General features: G+C 34.5%; 1 protein-coding gene across 1 annotated transcript; it reads right to left on the reverse strand.

The window, feature by feature from the left end:
- Positions 1–17,525: 17,525 nt before the first annotated feature.
- LOC110803780 (uncharacterized) lies at positions 17,526–23,072 on the reverse strand. The gene is made up of 8 exons (XM_056839130.1): positions 23,017–23,072; positions 22,833–22,922; positions 20,636–20,722; positions 19,993–20,322; positions 19,725–19,898; positions 19,469–19,648; positions 18,470–19,128; positions 17,526–18,103 (listed from the first exon to the last, which is right to left on the reverse strand). Exons 1-8 carry the CDS (start codon positions 23,070–23,072, stop codon positions 17,526–17,528), a joined length of 2,154 nt encoding a protein of 717 aa, XP_056695108.1.
- Positions 23,073–24,214: the final 1,142 nt, after the last annotated feature.

The raw sequence follows: 24,214 nt of genomic DNA on the forward strand, positions 1-24,214 counted from the left end.
GTAGAAGTGTGCTCCATTTACGACAGGCATGAATACCTGTTCAGTCAAATAGATGGCAGTTTAGGTGCTATGTTCATATTATCCAACAGTTTAAACTCAAATAAAATTTTCAGGTTCTATGTTCATGTTCTAATCATTCCTTAACATGTTCTAATTTTAGATTCTTTATGTTCTAATCTTACTCAATTATGTTTTGAAGGTTTTTATCAAGTATAAGTTTACATCTTACCAGTTGGATATTTTTGAAGTTGTCCACTCCTGCATGTTTCATCTCTTTTTCCATCCTTGTAAACAGAAATTCCATCACCGCTTCTTGTGTATCCTTTGCATTGAAATACTTGTTCGTGCACAGTATAAGTTGAAAAATTAAATTCAGTGTTATAGATTTCATTAGTGATAAGTTATTCATATAACATTAATTAAATATAAATGTAATACACTTACGTAAATTTGTGTGGAGAAAAAGAATCTGTTTGTTTTCTCTACACTCCTCCTTTTGTTTTCGATGTTCAGGATATATGAATATGCATCGATAATGTTGTTCACCTGATGTTCCTTATCTGCCAGAGTATGCATATCCATATATGATGTAAACACAATCATACAAGATCTCCCTATAAATGATAGTTTTTATTAATTGTTAGATAAAAAAGATGAAATGTTTAAATTACATTAATAGACATGTACTTTAAAACTTACGTTATATCTCCTTCAGCAAACGCATACTCTGCCACCCTCCTATACCCTTCTTCAAATTTCTTGAATTTGCTTTCATTTTCAATCATGAAAGGAGACCTTAAGTTCAATGGAAGTCTATCCACATTCCTTTTTTCCCTTCCTGGTTTTGATTCAATGATATTTTCTTTCCCCCTGTTTAACACAATAATATTTATTTATTATTAGAAAACAGTTTTATTAAACAAAGTAAACCATGTTCCAATTTCTAAGGCACATGTTCCAAATGATGCGCTTCATGTTCTACAATAACATGTTAATTGTGATTTTCAACTGGAAAGAATTGAAGTCTTTCTATTTTTTTTAAATCTATTTTTTTAAAAAATACATAATTTTTCGTAAAAATTCCATCCAAAATACATAAATACAATTTTTTCTAAACAATGGAATTTATGTTCCAATTTCTAAGGCACATGTTCTAAATATTCTTGTTCATGTTCCAAAATAATATTTTAAAACTTATTTTTCACTGGACAGAATTGTATTATTTTGATGTCCTCGAAATATTTTTTATAAATATATTGTTTTTAATTTAAAATACATAATTTTTGAAAAAAAATTCATTCAAAATACATTAATACAATTACTTTACCCTTGAATCTGTTCCTTGCCCTTCTGTTTTGCATCTCCACTGTTAAGAGCTTTCTCGCTTTCCTCAGCTGCTGCATCAACCATTTTCATCAAATTTTCAGAAGATGATTCATGCTCTGCATTTTCAGGTTGTTCTCCTTTTTTGGTTGGCGAGGGAGATAGTAAGTTGAAGCTTGTGTATTTTGCAATTGCAATCCTTGTGGTTTCTGGTGTTTCATTTGATGCAGATTTATTGGCAGGCTCCCTGATTTCAGACTCGGAAGGAATTTCAGGTTCTGGGCTTGGGGTTCTTAATCTGAACCGTGGAGTTGGTATGTCTAGCCTTGGAGAAATTCTCTGGATGATCCACTGCTTCATGTATCTGTGCTTCAGTAGGAGTTCTTTGATTCTTGTTTTCATTAGCCTTTTGCTCATAATACATATTCCATGCATTTTCCATTAACTTATCCAACTCCTCCATGAAACCAGGCTCGTCAAACAGATGCTGATCTTGGCTTAGAAGTGATGGTGTTTTCTTTTTTGGCTCTTCTTCATCTTTGTTTTGGCTCAGCTTTTGTTTCCTAGAGGTGTACTTGTTCCAAATGTTTTCAACTAGGCTATGCATTTTGTCTGTTGTATCAGCCTCGTTAAACATTTCAATTACTTTGTCTAGCATGTTGTACATCTCGCTGACATTTGAAGCAAGCGTCTTTGCCAATGTACCAAAATTTTCCAAAAATTCCTATAATTTTGTAAACAATATATTAATATATTATTTTATTTCATATTTCTATTTAGGACATATAATTTTAATTTAGTTTTTAAGATAGTCAAACTTAGAGCATATGTATAATATATTAGAACACACATAAGAAGGTTTAGAACATTAGACAAATCAATTATTATGATTATTTATAACTTAGAAAACAAGTATTTATCATTGTAATATGAGTTTAAAAATGTAAAACATAATAGAAACATGAGTATAAAGAATATTAAAAATATAGAACATAAGCATGCATAATTCGAACACACACTGGAATGTTTAGAACATTTGACAAACCTAAGTATTATGAATATTTAAAACTTAGAACTCTAGTATTTATAATTGGATTTTTACTTTAAAAATTTAGAACATTATAAAACATGAGCATAAAGAATATTGAAACCTTAGAACATAAGCATACATAATTAGAACACACACTGGAATGTTTAGAACATTTGACAAACTTAAGTATTATGAAATTTATATCTTAGAATACAAGTATATATCATTGTATTATTACTTTAAAAATTTAGAACATTAAAGAAACATGAGTATAAAGAAATTTTGAAAGTTAGAACATAAGTATTCATCATTAGAACATTTATTAGAACATAACCCTTTATTAACAAGTTGCAAACATTTCTACTATTTTTTGTTTCTTCATATTTTCTATAGTTTTCTTATGTATGTTCAAATTTATTCTTTTCATGTTCTAAATTTCATTTGAATGAGTTCTAAGTATGACCCAACAAGTTCTAAATGAATGGTCTTACCATCATTTCAGATTTTGCATTTGAAGAAATTCCTGCCATATTTGTTGCTTCTGTTTTTTTGGGATTTCGGCTTTGGGCACCGCATTTTCCTGGACAGTTGGATCAGCTCCTATGCGATTCAGCACTATACCTTGTCCAAATCCTCTTGCTTTTTCAATGAAAATTCTGTTTGTCATTCTTTCTCTATTCCATACTAGGGATGGCAATGGGTAATGGACCTGACCCGGATCCGTGGATCCAGATCCGTTTTCAGCGGATATGGATCCTCAATTTTTGGACCCGACGGATCCGGGTAGGATCTGGATCCTTGGTTTTTAAAACGGATCTGGATCGGGTCCTAAGTCATTACCCGGATCCGAATCCGTTTACCCGTTTTTTTAAAAAAAAAAATTAAAATATAAAATTAAGTGGTAAAATGAAACCCTAAATTTTTTTGTCCATTGCGCCGTTCACCAGTGCTTCACCCTCTCTTTCGTTTCTCTCTCTTTCGTGTATCTCCTTGAGTCTCTGACTCTCGTCATTCACTCATTCTCACCATTGCCGGAACTCCACTGCCGGAACCGAACAACACCAGCGAGCCACGAACCAGCGAGCCTGAACCGAACAACACGAGCCACGAACCAGCGAGCCACGAACCAGCGAGCCGGAATCAGGTTCCTTTATCTTTCGATTTAGTTTTTGTTCGATTTATTTTTCTTATTTACTTGAATTATTTTGATGAATTTACTCAAATTATTTCGATTTATGTTGTTGCCTCGATTTGTTCGTTATTTACTCGAATTATTTTGCTTATTTATTTACTCGTATGGATAGAGAAAGAATGTTTATAGAACTTGCTACGGACTATAGAGCTGCCGAACATACTAATTTGAACGATATAATGCAGATACCGTAGAGTTAAAAAAAAACTATGCATCAAATTGCAATACAAAACCCACACTGAAACTAACACGGCAATGTAATCATATTGTCAAAGGTTGTTCTTTAATAAGACTAGTTAATTTTGTAAGTTTCAACAAATGACCAGCTAGGCAGTGGGTAAGGCTGCCGGCGTCGACGAAATTGGTGTTACCAAACACGTATGAAAATTGATTGTTATTTGCTAAATTTGATTGGTTAGTAATATATATTTGGTTATTTGATAAGGATAGTTATTTGATTGGTTATTTGATTGGTTATTTGCTGAATTTATTGTTGTGTTTTTCAGATTATTGTTTGTAAATCATAATTATGGATGATAAAATGTCATATAAAGATAGTGATGCTGGTTCTAGTCACCCTGATGAGGAACCATTTGTTATGTTGGCTGATTCTGATAAAGAGGATGATTTGGAAGGGTTTGTTGAGGTTGGGGTTGATACTAGCAAGGAAGAACAATCTGGTGGTAATAAGAAAAGTAAGAAATTGACTTCTGCAGCTTGGGAAACTTTTAATGTGGTGGTAGTTAATGGTATTAAAAAGGCCAAGTGTAAGGATTGTAATAGCTTACTTTCATACTCGGGAGCCAATGGAACTTCACACCTCAACAAACATGCCAAAAACCATTATACGGGAAAGCATTTGAGGCTTGCAAGTGGTCAATCACAATTGAAGTTTAAGAAAGAAGATGATGGCCGACACCACTTCTTTGGCACTTAAGGAAAAGGTAAAGAAAGTGACATTTAATCAAGATGTTTCAAGGCGAGAGTTGGTTAAGATGGTAGTAATACATGAGTATCCTTTGTTAATTGTGGATCACATTGGTTTTAGGAGTTTTGTCAAGAGTTTGAATGATGATTTTAAGATGATTTCGAGGAACACTTTGAGAAGTGATGTGGTGAAGATGTTCAACAATGAGAGAGGTTCTCTTAAGGATTTATTAGTTGCTAACGAGGGTAGAGTGGCGGTAACAACTGATATGTGGACTGCCTCCAACCAAAAGAAGGGGTATATGGCCGTGACAGCCCATTTCATTGATGCTAAATGGATTTTGCATAATCGAACAATAAGGTAATTTTCTTTTGTTCCAAATTATGTTATTTGCCTATTTGCATTTATAATGGTTAACATTTTAGAGTTTTGATTTTTTATGTTCTTAATCTTGGTTTTGTCATGATTATATAGGTTTTGTTATGTTCCAAGTCCGCATACAAATGGGGTCATTTCTAAGATTCTTATGGAAAGTTTGTCTCAATATTCTTTGGAAAACAAAATTTCTTCTGTAGTTGTTGATAATTGTAGCACAAATGATGCAATGATAAATGTGTTGTTGGACAAATTGGAGACTAGTTGTTTGGTGTTAAATGGAGAATTTTTGCATATGAGGTGTAGTGCTCATATTCTAAACTTGATTGTCAAAGATGGTTTACAAGTCATAGATCATGCTATTTCCAAAGTAAGAGAGTGTGTTGCTTTTTGGATGTCTACCCCTAAAAGAATTGAGAAATTTGAGGATGCATGTCGTGTTTTGAATATGACTAAAATAAATAGGATTGGTCTTGATGTGAAAACTAGGTGGAATTCTACTTACTTGATGCTTGAATCTAGTTTGCCTTTCAAAGATGTTTTTAATAAATTAAAACGTCTAAATAAAAGGCTTAAGTTTTCCGTTCCTAGTGACCATGATTGGAAGATGGCTACTATTGTTTGTCAAAAGTTAGAAATATTCTACAAGGCCACCAAAGTTTTCTCCAATAGAAATCATCCTACGGCTAATTTGTTTTTCCGAACAATTTGTGAGATTAGGGTTGCTTTGAATCATTGGGTGCAAGATGATAGTAATGAGGTCATTAAGACAATGGCTATTTCCTGACCCTGCTTCACCTTATCAAGAAGGAAATCCAAAAGGAACTTAATGGGATAAGTTTGACAAATATTGGAAGGAAATTAATGGGATTTTGGCCATTGCGGCTATTCTAGATCCTAGAAACAAAATGGATTGTGTGGCTCATTATTTTAGAAAATTATATGGTGATGAAGCCAATAGTGAAATGGCAAGAGTGAGAAGGACCCTTGATAAACTTGTTCGTGAGTTTGAAAGTAAGAATGATGTAGTGAATGGACAACCATCACCATTAAAGAGAGGATTTAATGAGTGTGTTGATGAAGATGATTTTGCTAGATCAAAAAGACAAAAAGTAACAACGCCATTAAGGAGTGAGGTTGATAACTACTTGGAGAGTGCTACTATGGCGGAGGATAGTGAATTTAATGTTCTTAATTGGTGGAAAAGAGACACAAATTATCCAACTTTGAGAAAAATTGCCAAGGACATTCTTGCTATTCCCGTGTCTTCGGTTGCTTCGGAAAGTGCTTTTAGCATGGGTGGAAGAGTGATTAGTGCTCACCGTTCTAGGCTTCATTCTCAAATCGTGGAGGCTTTAATGTGCTTGCAAAGTTGGTTGATTGATGATGTGAAAGGTAATATTTAGAGTTATATATTTATCTTTTTTCTCTTACGTTTATTATATAACTTATATTTTTCTCTAATATACTTTTTATTTGGTTTATAAATGCAAAGGCACACTTGATTGGAAGAATTCGTCATACACAATGAATGAAGATTGTGATTACGATAATGAAGCTCAAGATATCATTGACATGGTGTGTAGTATGTCATCATTTTTTTTTTGTCTATAATTTTTTACTAATATGTCACTCATTTTGTTGTTTTTCTGCTTTGTTTTAGGATATTGATGATGTTAGTAGTGATGAAGAATAGCCCTCTTGGAGTTGGTACTCTTGGTAGATCAAGTGAAGAATGAAAGATGTAATATTGTAGTTTGTTAAGGATTAAGAATTAGTTTGTTGAACTTTTAATATTATTTATGTTGGATTTGTTAAATTTGATTTTAGTGAATGCTTGTACGAACTATGGACAAGTAGCGTTGTTATTGAAGAATTATTAAACTATGTTTTAAGGTTGAAATTAAAATTAGGGACGTTTGATGAAAAAACAAGTTAGGATCCGTTTTGGATCCGTTTTGGACCCGGATCCGTAGGATCCGTCGGATCTGGATCTGGATCCTCAATTTCATTACCCAACGGATCCGGGTAGGATCTGGATCCTTGCCTAAAAAACGGATCTGGATCTGGATCCTAGAGGATCCGGTCCAGATCCTACCCGTTGCCATCCCTATTCCATACTGTTAAAAGTGGGATTTCTCTTGGTACTTGTTGGCCTCCTCTTTGTAATCGATCAAAGTACAACACTTGTTCATATTATGACAATATTTATTGTTTATTCAATATATTAATGAAGTATTAAAAGAACATTAAAAAAAAAACATAAATATTTACCAAGAGGAATGGTAGAGGTCCCGTATAGAAAGAAGTTGGGGCTTTCCATTCACAAACAGATTTCTTCCAATGTCTGTACACAAACGTGCTCCAATCCAGATTAGCAATCGTGTTTGTGTTCATACAGCTGTACATGAATCTGATGTATACTTGTGGGTTGTTGGTTGATCTCATAGAGGAGTTCACTGTGAAGGAAATAGTGCCCTTGGTCCAAGTATGCATTCAATCTTAAGTCTAATAAATGCGGTTCAGTATTAATTAACAAGTTAATAATTCAGTGAGATCAAGTGAGCTGAATGCCTAGCTAGAGGCCGCTTCAGTTCAAGTGGAATTAATGATATTAATCCACAGCTTACTCTTGACTGAACCCGTAGGGTCACACAAAATAGTACGTAAACGGATCAAGTATTTAATGGCATTAAATACTCCATCTATGGATATTCAGAATCGACGGATCTTGGTTTCAGTGGGAGCTGAGATCGTCACAAGCAAGAAATGAATACTCCGGAAACGATGATATTGCCGGAAACGGAAATATGGATCGTATCGGAAATATAAATATTATCCAAGTCGTAGATGTTGCCGGAAACGAAAACATGGTACGTATCGGAAAATATTGATGGAAATGGAAATATTGCCGGAATCGGAAATATTGCCGGAAACGGAAATATTGTCAGAATCGGAAATATTATCGGAATCGGAAAATAATTCCGAAAACGGAAATATTAAATATTTGTTCGAAACGGAAATTAATTCCGGAATTGGAAATATTAAATATTGTTCGTATCGGAAATAAATTCCGGAACCGGGAATTTAATCGGAAGCGCATCGTACGAATAAGCATCGGACGAGGCCTGCCGGACGAAGGCCCAGCAAGCCAGCGCGCCACAAAACGCCCCAAGCCAAGGCAGCGCCCAGGCCCACCGCAAGGCAGGCCCAGCGCGCGCCAAGGCCACAACAGCGTGTGGGCCTCGTGGCATGGGCTGCGAGCTCGCAGGCTGCGCGCGCATAGGCGCCCCTCGTGGGCTGCCGTACGTGTGTGTGTTTGTGTTCATACACGAATCCTAAAACTATTAGGATTCGATATATGATTAAATTCCTAATCCTAAAAGGATAAATTAATTAATTAGAGTTCTGATAGGATTCTAGTTTAATTAATTCGTATCCTAGTAGGATTCCAGTTCCCTTTCCATACCTCTATAAATAAGTGCCTAGGGTCATTATTTAGAGAAACAATTGAAGTATTCTAAAGGTAAGATTTTGAAGAAAAATCAGCCACTCTCTTGCCCCTAACCAGCCGAAAATCTATATTACCTTAAGGGCGATTCTAGTTGGTCAAGCTTAAGGCGGATCCGGACGTGCTGTGGACTATCTACGGAGGGACGACACTTGGAGTCCTAAAGACTTTTTCTTGTTCGGTTCGGGCGCAGCTAGGGAGGGCACGCAACAAAGTGTATGCACCTAAACTATGCTAAATGATTATATGTAAATAATATGCTTTCCTGGCTTTATGGTTTTTCCGCATGATTTATGTTTTGTCATATGTATCATAACCTATCAGTGGTATCACGAGCCTCTTATTATTTTCATAATCTAAATTGCATAAACATGGTTAAATATTAAAAATTTGCAAGGAATTAAAAGGGGTGATTAATTTTCGTAATTGTTAATTAATTGCAAATTGCGTTTATTTAATTATATGTACGCAGTTTTTCGGCAGTTTCTTCGTTACTCATCCAAATCGAGTGATTTTTGTGTCAATTCCGCATGTAAAAGGCATTCTAAAATTTTGACAAAAATTATAATTTTCGGCCGAATCCAGAATTCCCAAATTCGAAGCCTAACTATGACTTTTCGGAGGTTTTAGTTTTTCGAACGCAAAAGTTTGTAAATTTAAGATGTTAAATTAAATATTTGCGATTCTTGTTGATAAATCTTGAATTTTTGATTGACCTACTGTATATGTTTAACAAGTTTGAATGCCTAGCCTTGTTAATTATGCAATCTAATTTGTAATTATGATTAATTTTCTGAAATTCGAATAATTTAGAATTGATTTGATTTTCATAATTAATTAATAATTTAATTAGATACCTATGATTAAAAACCACCACAAAAATTATTAATTTGTGTCAAATTTTAAATTTACCTAGATTTGAATCCATGTTAATCGGAAATTAATTGATTAATAAATTTTCGACTTTTCGCCCTAAAATTATGAAATTAATATGTTTTATTAATTTGTCGTTAATTTTGAATTAAAAATTTTAAATTTTATGAAATTCGCTCATAAACTTGCACGCACAAAGCAATGGACGCTACGTGTTACCCTTAAGAGGTGTTGTATAGTGCGGGCATGCGACGACAAGCAAGGGAGCTCGTCGCCCATACGGTACGAATGCAGCGAGCAAGGCGAGTGGCGCGCGAGCACAAGGCAGTAGCCCTGCCTTGTGTCGAGTGCTGCGCGCATGTGGGCGATGAGCGAGCATCGATGGCAGGGCACAAGCAGAGGCGCGCGCGCGCGAGGGCGAGAGCTGGTCGCCCAGCGATCGCAGCTCAGCGCGCCAACACGCGTGGCCTCGAGCGCTTGCTTGCGCGAGCGAGCGAGCGAGCACCATCGTAGCTGCTGCGTTTGCGCGTGGCTGCTGCGATGACGTGCCATGGGCCAACGATGGTCGTGCAATCGATGGGGCTTGGGCGCAAGCCCAAGTGCTCATCATGTTACGATTGTCGAGTTTTAAATTTTAATTTGAAATTTTCAGTTCATGTAATTTTAATTTATTTTAAAATTAATAATTTAAATTGTTTTCTTGGATTTTAATTTTGAATATTATAATTATTATAAATTTTATTTATTCTAATTATTTTACTAAAATTAAAAAACCTTGAATTAATTTAAATTCGACTGAAAATAAATTAAATAAATGGATTCAATTATAAATTTATATGAGTTTTAAATTTTAATTAAATTTGTATGTTTCCGGTTAGACTAGAAATACAATTTTATGTTTAAAATTAGTAAAACATATGAATTTATTGGTTTAAGTGGGAGCCCTTTTTAGTCATAAACTCTTGATTAGGTCTACAAATCCTTTAAGGTTAAACAACTTGATTAGAATTAATAAGGACTGAATAATTGGTAGATTATTGGTGCCCTTGATTAATTGCTGCAAATGTTTATATGATGCATACAATGTGTTTTAACTAACCAACTATGTGGGCCATTCATGATAATGAATGGATGAATGGTATATATTGTATATGTACTGTTTTGCAGGTTATGAAGTGACTAGTATGGCCCAAATAGGATAGAAAATATGGTCTGCGTACCATTAATTTGAATGTAATTGGTCTAAAGTACCAAATTTGTTTTTCAATTCAAATATGGTCTGCGTACCATCAAATAGTTGTAATTAGTTTTAATTATAGCTTATCCTATTTGGAGAAAATGGCGCCTCCCACGGTGAAATTCAAGACGAAGTTTCCATTTTCGAGACGGACTTTGAAGTTGAAGCTTCAAGATGAAGTCGGGCCATACTAGATCACATTTATCTTATGCATGCCTTAAGTTATTTATTGCTTTAAATATGTCTTAATTATGCATGAGATTGTGGCTTGATTTTGTTGCATGATTAAGGATTTTAGTTCACTTAAAATCTAACCAACATAGTAAGAGCCTTAAGTTCCAAACTTAAAAATTGAGTTAAAAGGTGCCATGCCAAAATAACACTTACTTGGATATCCTTTACATCAATCTAGTAATAGTTTTCGCTCAGCGAGGTGTTACTTATTGGTCCTAAAGGGGTAAGGTACACAAATTATTGTGAGTACATGTTAGTTTTGGTGAAACTCAACGATATAAGTAAGGAGTTCTTTTATGTCTTGGCAAAATCGATAGGTTTACCTAACAAGTTCTTAGACGTACCTATCAACCAAGAATAGTTTCTAGACTATTAGCAAAAGGCTTTTGCTTACCTAAAAGATTTTAGAATTGAGTCTAAATACATAATGTGCTTAATTCTTCAATGGATTTTAGGGTCTTGGAATCATTTTATTCACACCTGCCGGAACACATAACTTGAATAAAATGCTTAATGAACATTGAATTATGCATGTATGCTAGAATTTAAGTTTATTAAGAGAAACTGTGAATGGTTATTTATTTGTTTATTCTTTTCAATTGTAGTTTTAATTATGGCAAACAACAATTCATTCAACATTCGATCAATTCTCGAAAAGGAGAAGTTGAGCGGGAAAAACTTCCTTGACTGGCAAAGAAACTTGCAAATAGTTCTTATGCAAGAAGAAAAGGAGTATGTCCTGGAAGAGGCGATGCCCGAAGCCGCAGGCGACGGGGTCACTCAGGCAGCCCTCAATCGTTGGATTGATGCCAACAAGGATGTGAAATGTCTAATGCTCGCCACCATGAGTGCAAATCTGCAGAAAACGTTCATCAACTCAGATGCTTTCACGATCATCAGTGAGTTAAAGAACATGTTCCAAGATCTGGCTCGAGTCGAAAGATTCGAGACTCATAGGCAAATTCTTGAGACCAAGCTTAAGAAAGGCGAGCCCATAAGTCCACATGTTCTTAAAATGATTGGACTCATTGAGAATATGAGTCGGTTGGATCAGCAATTCTCTCAGGAAATGGCTATAGACACCATCCTCCATTCTCTTCATAGTGGGTATGATCAGTTCAAACTGAACTACAGTATGAATAGTCTGGAAAAAACGCTCACTGAGCTTCACAGTATGCTGAAGACCGCAGAAAAGACGCTCAAAAGTGATAAGCAAGATGTGCTTATGGTGCGTGGGGGCAAGTTCAAGAAATCTGGAAAGAAGAGGAATGCTAAGAAAGGTGGCAACAAGGCCAGCCAGACTAAGCAACCAGCTGGCGCCAAATCTGAAAAGAGGAAGGTCAGTCAACCCACTTCTGAATCCGAATGCTTCTACTGCAAGAAGAAGGGGCATTGGAAGAGAGATTGCTTGAAGCTAAAGGAAGATCAGAAGAATGGAACAGTCGTTCCATCTTCAGGTATTTTCGTTATAGACTGTATACTTTCTAATTCAACTTCTTGGGTATTAGATACAGGTTGTGGCTCACACTTATGTTCCAATTCACAGGGACTAAGAAGAAGTAGAAAGTTAAGCAAGGGTGAAGTCGACCTACGAGTGGGAAATGGAGCACGGATTGCTGCATTAGCTGTAGGAACTTATTATTTGTCGTTGCCCTCTGGGCTAGTTTTGGAACTGGAAGAGTGTTTCCATGTTCCAAGTCTTACTAAAAACATCATTTCTTTTTCTTTCTTAGATGCTAAGGGATTTTCCTTTTTAATAAAAGACAATAGTTGTTCGTTTTATTTTAAAGAGATGTTTTATGGATCTGCTAGATTAGTCAATGGACTTTATATATTAGATCACGACAAACAAGTTTATAACATAAATACCAAAAAGGCCAAAAAGGATGATTCAGATCTCACCTATCCGTGGCATTGTCGATTAGGCCATATTAACTTGAAACGCATGGAAAGACTTCAAAAGGAAGGAATTCTAGAACCATTTGACTTAGAGGATTATGGTAAGTGCGAATCATGTTTACTTGGCAAAATGACAAAGCAACCTTTCTCTAAAGTTGGAGAAAGAGCAACTGAACTATTGGGTTTAATCCATACAGATGTATGTGGACCAATGAGTACAAATGCTAGAGGTGGTTTCAGCTACTTTATCACTTTCACTGATGACTTCAGTAGATATGGTTATGTCTACCTAATGAAGCATAAGTCTGAATCCTTTGACAAATTCAAGGAATTTCAGAGTGAAGTAGAGAATCAATTAGGCAAGAAGATTAAAACACTGCGGTCGGATAGAGGCGGTGAATATCTGAGCTATGAATTCGATGACCATCTGAAAGAATGTGGAATTCTATCAGAATTGACTCCTCCTGGAACACCACAATGGAACGGTGTGTCGGAACGGAGGAACAGAACCTTGCTAGACATGGTTAGGTCAATGATGGGTCAGGTCGAACTTCCATTAGAATTTTGGGGACATGCACTAAATACAGCTGCACTCACTATAAATAGAGCTTCGTCTAAAGCTGTCGAAAAGACTCCATATGAGTTATGGTTTGGAAAGCCTCCAAAAGTGTCTTTTCTTAAGATTTGGGGATGTGAAGTATACGTCAAACGATTAATTTCAGACAAACTTCATCCGAAATCTGACAAATGTATCCTTGTGGGCTATCCAAAGGAAACAAAGGGGTATTACTTCTACAATACATCTGAGAACAAGGTGTTTGTTGCTCGAGATGGTGTCTTTTTAGAGAAGAATCACATTTCCAAAATGACAAGTGGGAGAAAAGTAGACCTCGAAGAAATTCGAGTCGAACAACAAACTCTAGAGAATGCTCAAGATGACATTCAGGATGAAACTCAGAGATCTTTAGAAGCATCTGGTGAGAATCATGGTCAATCTAGAGATGTAACCCCGCGTAGATCGCAGAGATATAGATCTCAACCGGAAAGGTACTTAGGTATTTTGACGAACGAGAGCTATGAAGTTCTATTACTTGAAAGTGATGAACCTGCGACTTACAAACAAGCTATGACGAGCCCTAGCTCCAAGCAATGGCAAGAAGCCATGCAATCTGAATTAGACTCCATGTCAGAAAACCAAGTATGGGATTTGGTCGATTTGCCAGATGGCTACCAAGCCATTGGAAGCAAATGGGTTTTCAAACTGAAAAAGGACAAGGATGGGAAACTTGAAGTTTTCAAAGCTAGATTGGTTGCAAAAGGTTACAGGCAAGTCCACGGTGTGGATTACGATGAAAACTTTTCACCAGTTGCAATGCTAAAGTCAGTTCGGATAATGTTAGCAATCGCTGCATATTACGATTACGAAATATGGCAGATGGATGTCAAAACCGCTTTCTTAAACGGCGTTTTAACAGAAACTGTGTTTATGACACAGCCTGAAGGTTTTGAGGATCCAAAGAATGCTAAAAAGGTATGCAAGCTAAAGAAATTAATCTACGGATTGAAGCACGCATCAAGGAGCTGGATTATACGTTTTGATAAAGCAGTCAGTGACTTTGGTTTCATCAAGAACGCAGACGAATCTTGTGTATACAAGAAGGTCAGTGGGAGAAAAATTTCTTTCCTAATATTATATGTCGACGACATATTACTTATCGGAAATGACATTCCTATGTTGAACTCTGTCAAGATTTGGCTTGGGAAATGTTTTTCGATGAAGGATCTAGGAGAAGCACAGTACATATTGGGCATCAAGATTTACAGAGATAGATCTAAAAATATGATTGGACTTAGTCAAATCACTTATATCAATAAAGTGCTTGATAGGTTCAAGATGTCAGACTCCAAGCGAGGCTACCTACCCATGTCTCATGGAATAACTCTAAGCAAGACTCAGTGCCCAAAAACACTTGATGAGCGTAGACGAATGAATGGGATTCCATATGCATCATTGATTGGTTCAATAATGTATGCTATGATATGTACACGCCCGGATGTTGCGTACGCACTCAGTGCTACGAGCAGATACCAGTCAGACCCAGGAGAGGCACATTGGACTGCTGCCAAGAATATTCTGAAGTACCTGAAAAGGCACAAAGATGACTTCCTGGTCTATAGTGCAGATGATGAATTAATTGTTAAAGGCTATACGGACGCAAGTTTCCAAACCGACAAAGATGATTTCGAATCACAGTCTGGGTTTGTCTTCTGCCTCAACGGAGGTGCGGTAAGCTGGAAAAGTGCTAAGCAAAGCACCATTGCGGATTCTACAACTGAAGCGGAGTACATTGCTGCACATGAAGCAGCAAAGGAAGCTATATGGCTAAGGAAGTTCATAGGTGAACTAGGTGTCATCCCCTCCATTAAAGGACCAATGGCCCTGTATTGTGATAATAACGGAGCTATTGCACAGGCAAAGGAGCCTAGACACCACCAAAGAGTCAAGCATGTACTTCGTAGATTTCACCTTCTACGAGAGTTCGTTGAAAGAAAAGAAGTCGAGATAAGCAAGATTGGAACTGATGACAACATATCAGATCCATTGACTAAACCTCTGCCGCAGGCGAAGCACAACTCGCACACTGCAGCTATGGGAATCAAGCATATTGGAGAATGACTTTGATGTCCTTATTTAATGTTTTAAAGTTTTAGACTTTAATTCTTTGTAAAACATTATTGGTTAATCATTCACAATAAATGAATAGAATTCATTTTTCCATTTAATTTGTGGTTTATTAAATGATGAGTCCCTTAAATTTGACAAAATATTCAAGATAGACTGTCAGGACCAGTCCTGTGACTAAGAAATGTCTATCAAGTGAACTTGAATGTCAAAAGTTGAAAATGGTCCCTGTTCGGAGTTTTCTATAAAATTGGATGCATAGAAAACGTTAGACGACTGGAATGCAAGATGACTAGTAGTTCTGTTTCTTGAACTATGTGGACATGGCAATGTCATAATCATTTGCATAGATACTTACTTTGAGAAGACTAATATCGGACAGACCAACTTTACTGTAAGAGATGAAAATTTGTCATAAGTAAATTTCATTAAAATTATTAGACACTAAATCCTCAATACCTGAGTGATTTGAGATTACTTGTTTGAGAACTGGTTACTTTGACGTTGACCAACCGTCGCACCGTAAAAGGAGGCTATAAAGGCAACGCTCAGGTAATCACCTATCAAACGAAGTCTAATCTCAAGATCGCAAGATTGGGATTGTCCTCCCATAAATCGGGATGAGATGCTTAAAAGTTGTACAAGGCCACTCAGAGAGCTAGAAACTGTGAAATGCATGGCCGTGCTCGGATGAATCATAGGCTATGATTATCTGTTTATTTGATCAGTTGAACTCTGAAACCGAGAAACACCTCTGGACATAATAAGGATGACAACTCTTACCTTATGTTCAAGAGCAAGCATCGAGCGACAAAGGAATTAGGAAATGCACACTTGTCCCTAAGGACAAGTGGGAGACTGAAGGAAATAGTTCCCTTGGTCCAAGTATGCATTCAATGTTAAGTCTAATAAATGCGGTTCAGTATTAATTAACAAGTTAATAATTCAGTGAGATCAAGTGAGCTAAATGCCTAGCTAGAGGCCGTTTCAGTTCAAGTAGAATTAATGATATTAATCCACAGCTTACTCTTGACTGAACCCGTAGGGTCACACAAAATAGTACGTAAACGGATCAAGTATTTAATGGCATTAAATACTCCATCTATGGATATTCGGAATCGACGGATCTTGGTTTTAGTGGGAGCTGAGATCGTCACAAGCAAGAAATGAATACTCCGGAAACGATGATATTGCCGAAAACGGAAATATGGATCGTATCGGAAATATAAATATTATCCAAGTCGTAGATGTTGCCGGAAACGGAAACATGGTACGTATCGGAAAATATTGATGGAAATGGAAATATTGCCGGAATCGGAAATATTGCCGGAAACGGAAATATTGTCAGAATCGGAAATATTATCGGATTCGGAAAATAATTCCGGAAATGGAAATATTAAATATTTGTTCGAAACGGAAATTAATTCCGGAATCGGAAATATTAAATATTGTTCGTATCGGAAATAAATTCCGGAACCGAGAATTTAATCGGAAGCGCATCGTACAAATAAGCATCGGACGAGGCCTTCCGGACGAAGGCCCAGCACGAAGCCGGGCCATCGCCCAGCAAGCCAGCGCGCCACAAACACCCCAAGCCAAGGCAGCGCCCAGACCCACCGCAAGGCAGGCCCAACGTGCGCCAAGGCCACAGCAGCGTGTGGGCCTCGTGGCATGGGCTGCGAGCTCGTGCGCATAGGCGCCCCTCGTGGGCTGCCGTGCGTGTGTGTGTTTGTGTTCATACACGAATCCTAAAACTATTAGGATTTGATATATGATTAAATTCCTAATCCTAAAAGGATAAATTAATTAATTAGAGTTCTGATAGGATTCTAGTTTAATTAATTCGTATCCTAGTAGGATTCCAGTTCCCTTTCCATACCTCTATAAATAAGTGCCTAGGGTCATTATTTAGAGAAACAATTGAAGTATTTTAAAGGTAAGATTTTGAAGTAAATCAGCCACTCTCTTGCCCCTAACCAGCCGAAAATCTATACTACCTTAAGGGCGATTCTAGTTGGTCAAGCTTAAGGCGGATCCGGACGTGCTGTGGACTATCTACGGAGGGACGACACTTGGAGTCCTAAAGACTTGTTCTTGTTCGGTTCGGGCGCAGCTAGGGAGGGCACGCAACAAAGTGTATGCACCTAAACTATGCTAAATGATTATGTGTAAATAATATGCTTTCCTGGCTTTATGGTTTTTCCGCATGATTTATGTTTTGTCATATGTATCATAACCTATCACACTGCAGCAATGACAAAGTTCGAAATGAACTCATTGGATACTGGTTCAAGCATCAGGTCCTTTATTCTAGCAATTAGTGGCAAGTTTTTTGGGCTTCCCTTCCTCAACTTGAAACTTTTCCTCCATGTTGCTAAGAACTCTACGTAATTATCATCAATGTCTTCATTTTCTGGCTCCACAATCTCTTCCCTTCCCAATGGTACACCATAGACCTGATGAACGTCTTCAGGTGTGACAAAAATATCACCACTTCCGGGCAGAACGATTGACTGTCGGTCTACATTCGAGCTTGACACTATGTAATTTGCCAATGCTGAATTGTGATTTGCCATGCTCAGACTCAGAAATCCCCCAAATCCAATTTTCCTGATAGCTTCCTTGTGCTCGTCAGACATTTTCTTGATAAGTTCTATCAATTGGGTTGGGGGAATTTTCTGATACAACACCACCTTTTTCTTTTGCTTTGGAACAATCGGCTTTTCATCCTCATCAATCTCCAATAACTCCAAATCATCATCATCATCCTCTTCGATATCCTTAATTTTCCTTTGCCTTTTTCTGCTTTTGTCATAATCTGTAAAAAAAAACATAGAACATATCATTCATATTTTAGAACATGTAAACCTATTACTTATTATAAGAATATAGGATTTTAAATAATGTAATTATGTTCATTTATATATTAGAACATAAGGTCTTACTTTGTTTTAAATTATTAAATCATCATGTAATTTTTTTTATTATGTTCTAATTAACTTTACACATGTTTTAATTAATCAGGCATGTGTTCTAAATATTACTAATATGTTCTAAGTCACTGTACACATGTTTCAATTAATATTTTTATGTTCTAATTCAATTAACACATGTTTGAATTACTGTCTCTTGTGTTCTAATTTTTTTAACATGTTCTAATTTTTATTTTTTTGCCTTTTTCTACCATTTTTTATGTTTTCTAGTTTATTATGAAGAATTTTTAATATTGTAAATGTTACCTGTAATTGTTGTCTCTTTCTCTTGTTGAATGGCTTTTCCTCCTCTTCTTCTTCTTCTTCTTCTTCTTCTTCTTCTTCTTCCACCTCATAATTTTCATCATCTTCCTCATCTTCTTCATCTATGTCAGATTCTTCTTTCTTCACTGTTTTACGGGGTATTCTTTCAACTCTCCTTTTTGTTTCCTTTACAATCTCTCCATCTTCCTCCTTTTCTTCAACAGCTTTCTCACTTTCTTGCACTCTTAAGCTTCTTCTTGTTGGTGTTCTTGTTCCCAAGGCCTTTGCTGCCTTTTTCTGTACCACTCCCTTTCCTCTTTTTTCAACAGCATTTTCATCCTTTTCCTCTTCCTTTTTTGTTGTTGCATTCTTTTCCTTTTTTGTTCTTTTTCTTTGTGGTTGTGTCCTTGCCACTCTGAATTGACTAATCAGTATATCATCATTTGTTTCTTCATCGTCTTTTTCCACTGGATCTTCAGCTTGTTTTTCAATGATCCCTGATTGCAATTTTGTCTTTGGTGCGGCGCTTTTTCTCTTCATTTTTCTTGGAGGAGATGAAACGATTTCATCATTGTTAATGTTCTCATCTTCTTCATTAACTTCCTGCCTGTTAAACAGTAAAAATGCATTATAATTTATATTAGAACATGAGTTGTTAATGTGTTCTAAATTCTTAAATCATAATCAAATAAACTACTCATATTCTAATTCAGTTAACACATGTTTTAATTAATTATTCCTGAGTTCTAATTAAATTTTATATGTTAAAACTAAGTTTGCTCATGTTCTAATTAAATATTCCTATGTTCTAACTTAGTGTACACATGTTCTAATTAATATCTCTAGTGTTGTATTTGTTTTTAATATTTTTTAAAGATCTAGATCGAAAATGCAAAATATTATATATAAACTACTCATGTTCTAATTAATAAGTTGATATTGCATACCTTAAAGTTGATTTGACTTTTGTAGATTCATTTTCATCGTTCTCCTCTTCATCAGCTTCTGTGTTTTGATCTTCATCATCGTCAGTGTTCTGATTTTCATCACCTTCTGCATTATCATCCTCTTCCCTGGAATCTTTTTTCTCTATTGGGCAACCAGTTGATTTCTTAACATTCTCCCACCTGTTAATTTATGAATAAAACTTATAATCTTATAATTTAAATAATTTACTAAAATATATTTGTTTAAGTTTAGAACATGCCCTGTAGCTGTTCTTGGTATTTCTCGGTCACTGTTATCATTCTTTTCATCATCACCAACTTCTTCATCATCTGTTTCTTCATTTCAGTTTCCACGAGGACTTCTTCCTGTTCCTTTTGATCATTATAATTAACTTGTTCATCATCCTTTTTTTCTTTGTTGGATTCATCCCTGAAACATATATTAGATATGTAATTATATTTTTATATCATTAAAAAATATATTTAAATTAAAATTATATTTCAACTTTGTATCTTTGACTTACTTTGAAACAATGTTTTCCAACGAGTTTGCAATTGCCAATTGTATTGCAATTTCTAACTCCTCATCTTCTTTTTCTTCAATAATTTCTTTTGTTCCCGAAGATGATGCTTCTAACTCATTTGAATGAGTTGTAACAGTTGGCAACCTTAACTCATCATCGTCTTTCTTCTCTTCCTTCTTTTCCTCTGATTTTGTTGGATCTGCCTCGACACTTTCTGTTTCTTTTTTATTTTTCAGGGGCACCTCTTCCTTTTGATGCTCTTTTGTGTTCTCTTCCAACTTCTCAGATTCTTTGTTCTCAGTTGGTATTTCCAACTTTTCCGATTCATTCCTTAAACAAAAATTATAACATATTGCACACTTTATTAGTACACACATACAACTAAATCAAAACATATATATATATATATATATATATATATATATATATATATATATATATATATATATATATGAAATTATACCATAGGATAGAATAATTAAAACATAAAGCTATGACATTAGAACATAAGTGTACTATATTAGAACATACATTACAGATAAAAATAACATTGAGTCATGTGACTTAAATTTAAAATCAAACTAAATTAGTTTTGTTTTTCAAGTATTCTGAATGTGTTAATATCTTGACAAAAAATAATTACCTTTGATCATGGGCCAATATAGGTACCGCCTTCACTCCATGAAGATCACCTTTAATTTTGAATGTAACTTTTTTTGGTGGTTCACCCCTAAATGATTATAATTTATTCCAAAATTAGAACATAATTTTTTTTATTATAATGTATGAACATTTAAACAAGTTCCAAGTAATTAACAATTAGAACATAAGAGACACACATTTAGAACATAAGCAGCATACCTAGGATTTATTTTTTCCTTTTGTGGTTTTTAATCCTCACTATGATCCTTTCTTTTTCTTTCCTGTTTAGTTGTAGTTCTAAACATTTGTTAGTAATGTTTTTAAATTGAAATTTATTTTTTCTTATGGTTAAATTTAATTAGGATTATTACCTCTTGATTGGAATTACTTCTGAAGTGGTTTATACCTCTTCCGTAGTAAATTTCATGGTATATTTAATCCTTTCTTTCGGTTGAGGGACTCTATAGTATTCAGTTTCAGGAACACTCCTATCACATTGTTAAAACATTTTCAAACATAAGAAAATGCGGTAAGAACATTCAATATTAGATTAAAGAACATATTATGCATTTAATATTGAAGTAAAATTCTGAAACTTACTTTTGAATCGAAATTGTTCATTCAGTTGAAGTTGTTTGCAACACGGTCTCTTGTTCACCGTCTGTTCTTTCCATATTCTCATTCCTACGAATAAATTGTATTTAATTATATGAAATGACCAGACAATAAGTATACTAAATCAAAGTGCAGAAGACATGTTCTAAAGATTTTTGTTATGTTCTAAATATTTGCAAATATATTATAATTTAAATTCTGGAAAATTACCTAATAATGTCACATTCCAAAACAATATTTTTCAAAATTTCTTCGTTCACAGTTGGACTTCCAAATGTGACTGTTTTTGTTGTTTCGGCAACATCCTCTTCTGTTTTTTCTTTGTTTTCAATTAAATATGTTTTAGAACATGCATGATAATATTTGAAAATTTTACGCATTACTTTAGAACATGCATTATAACTTTAAAACATGCTTTAAATAACATTTAGAACATACATTATTTATTTGTCACTCAATATACTTTTAAATTCTTACGTTTTTGAAATATTTTCTTCTGTAGGATTTGTATGAATACTTGAAACAACCGCATTATCAACCTTTTCGTAGTGGATGTCATCCTCCTTGCTGAAAAAATATTAGAATATTTACATAAATCCCACTGTTAGATAATGTTAAAAAACTTTAGAACATGCTCAAACATTTTAGAATATCCATTTTATAAAATTAGATCATATACTAAGTCAATGAAACATGTTTGAATGTTTAGAACATGGTAATATTTTTTAGAACACTTTTAGAGTTTTTTTAGAACATGGTAATTTTTGTACAATATATCTATCTCAAAATATTTAATAATTAGTTTTAATTTTAGAACTTGCCTTAGAACAACATTCTTACATTAGGACATGCTTAAAACATGGATTGAACATTAATGTATGTTTAGAATAGGATGAAAACATTGAAACATGTATTTATATTATTGGAACATGTGTTGCAATGACATTAGAACATTCTTAAAATGTATAGAACATGGAATTTTTTTTATAATATCCTTTTAATCATGACTGATAACTTTAGAACTTTCCTTAAAACAACATTTTGAAATTAGAACATTCTTAGAACATGCTTTGAACATTAATGTACCATTTTAATATTTGCTAAAATATTAATTCATGATTAAAACCTTTAGAACATGCTCCAAATTCAAAAGTTTTGTTTTATAAAGCAGATGTTGGCTTAAAACAATGAAACATGTTCGAATAACTTTAGAACATTAACATCTTTAGAACATGGTAATTTTTTTCGAACATTCTTTATCTATCACCAGATCCATCATTAAAACATTCAATCATGACTTTTAAATTTAGAACTTGCCTTAGAACATCATTTATACATTAGAACATGCTTAGAAGATGTGTTGAACATCATAAAATCATTGAAACATGTCTTAATATTATTAGAACATGCGGAAAAAATTAGAAGATTCATATTTAATAACAGATCTGGTATAAAAACTTTAAATTATGACAATTAACTGTAGAACTTTATTTTGAACATAAATTTAACATTAGAACATGTTTAGAATAACAATTTTAGTCGATTTTCTTTATTTGAAACTCCAAATAACTTGAAATCCTTACGTATTTGTAGCTTTTTCTTCTGTTGAAGGAGCATTGAGACTAGAATCGATTGCGTTTTCAACTTCCTCGCTTTGCATGTGCTCGATTTTCCTTAATATTTCAAAATTAAGCAACAAAAATTAAAAAATTAATTGAAATTGACGAAAACATTTAAACTATTTGAATTTGTTAGATCATCACTAACCTTGTATTATGGCAGTTGTTCGAAGAATCAATCGCATTTTCGTCACCTGATTCCATCGAGATTGCGTACAATTTGCAGCTTTCAAATTTTTTTGCGATTTTGTTGCAATTTTTTTGATTAAGCGTGATTGAAGTATAGAATGATGAATTGTTGTTGTTTTTGCAATAATTCTGCCGGAATTCTATTAAATAGAGAGAATTTGAGCGGTTTTACGTCCGTTGTAGGGAGTGAGTGGGAGGTTGAGGAGAGAGAAAATGGTGAGAGAGTGGGAGTTATGGCAACTGATGAGAGAGAATGTTTTTTTATATATATATTTTTGCTCCGTTTTTTCTTATTTACGATCATGCCATTATGGCAGTGGTTGGGATGATCGTGGCCATTGATTTGATTCTAATCCAATGGTGTAGAAGGTGTTCTTATTATAAGAAGTGTACTTACATAAGGGAGTGTTCTTACCGGATCCCTCCCCTATATATATATATGTATATATATATATATATATATACATATATATATATATATATATATACTTTGCACTTAATAAGAACACTAAGGTGTACTTACATAAGGTGTTCTTATTGATTTGATTCTAATCCAACATGTTTGATACTTTGCACTTAATAAACTCACAAATCAAACAATTAAATCAAACTTTAGTGCATACTAGTACCCGATTTCAGGAGAATACATGCAGTTATTCACAAAATACTGAGTACGAAATTTTGCACAGATTGATTCGCGGTTACACTATTTTTTGTAACCAAATAACCATGTTAATTGCCATCAAACTTCAACTTGCAAATCCATTAAAAAGTGTAAATAATATAAAAAAGCAAAACTGTAAGCAATAATTACAAGTTACCAAACATTAGAGAAACATCCGACAAACATTGTAACAACAAAAAAAATAAAAAAAATAATGCATATTAATCATGTGAAAATGTCAAAAAATGCAATATGTTAGAAGTGCTTACAAGCCACACAAAAACCATAATCACAATCCCAAAATATTGAAACATGAATCGGAAGTATATATTGTTCTAATTTAAATAATAACAATTAAAGTAGACTTACATTATGTAGACAATTTCACTTTATTTTTCGTTTGTAATTTGATCCCGTTGCTATCTACCGTCGGTTAACAATGGTGCTTATAACAAATTATGAAAGTAGAGAGAGAAGGAGAGAGAAGAAGAGA

Source organism: Spinacia oleracea, chromosome 3, assembly GCF_020520425.1.
Source record: "Spinacia oleracea cultivar Varoflay chromosome 3, BTI_SOV_V1, whole genome shotgun sequence".
Lineage (NCBI taxonomy): Eukaryota > Viridiplantae > Streptophyta > Magnoliopsida > Caryophyllales > Amaranthaceae > Spinacia > Spinacia oleracea.

What these genes read in the sequence shown, in the direction of transcription:
- LOC110803780 (XM_056839130.1), bottom strand. Translation starts at nt 23,072, where the DNA reads ATGGAATCAGGTGACGAAAATGCGATTGATTCTTCGAACAACTGCCAT. An exon ending in ATATTGGCCCATGATCAAAG is followed by an intron (nt 20,323 to 20,635) that starts GTAATTATTTTT and finishes TTTTTGTTTAAG; the next exon opens with GAATGAATCGGAAAAGTTGG. An exon ending in AAAGTCAAATCAACTTTAAG is followed by an intron (nt 19,129 to 19,468) that starts GTATGCAATATC and finishes ACTGTTTAACAG; the next exon opens with GCAGGAAGTTAATGAAGAAG.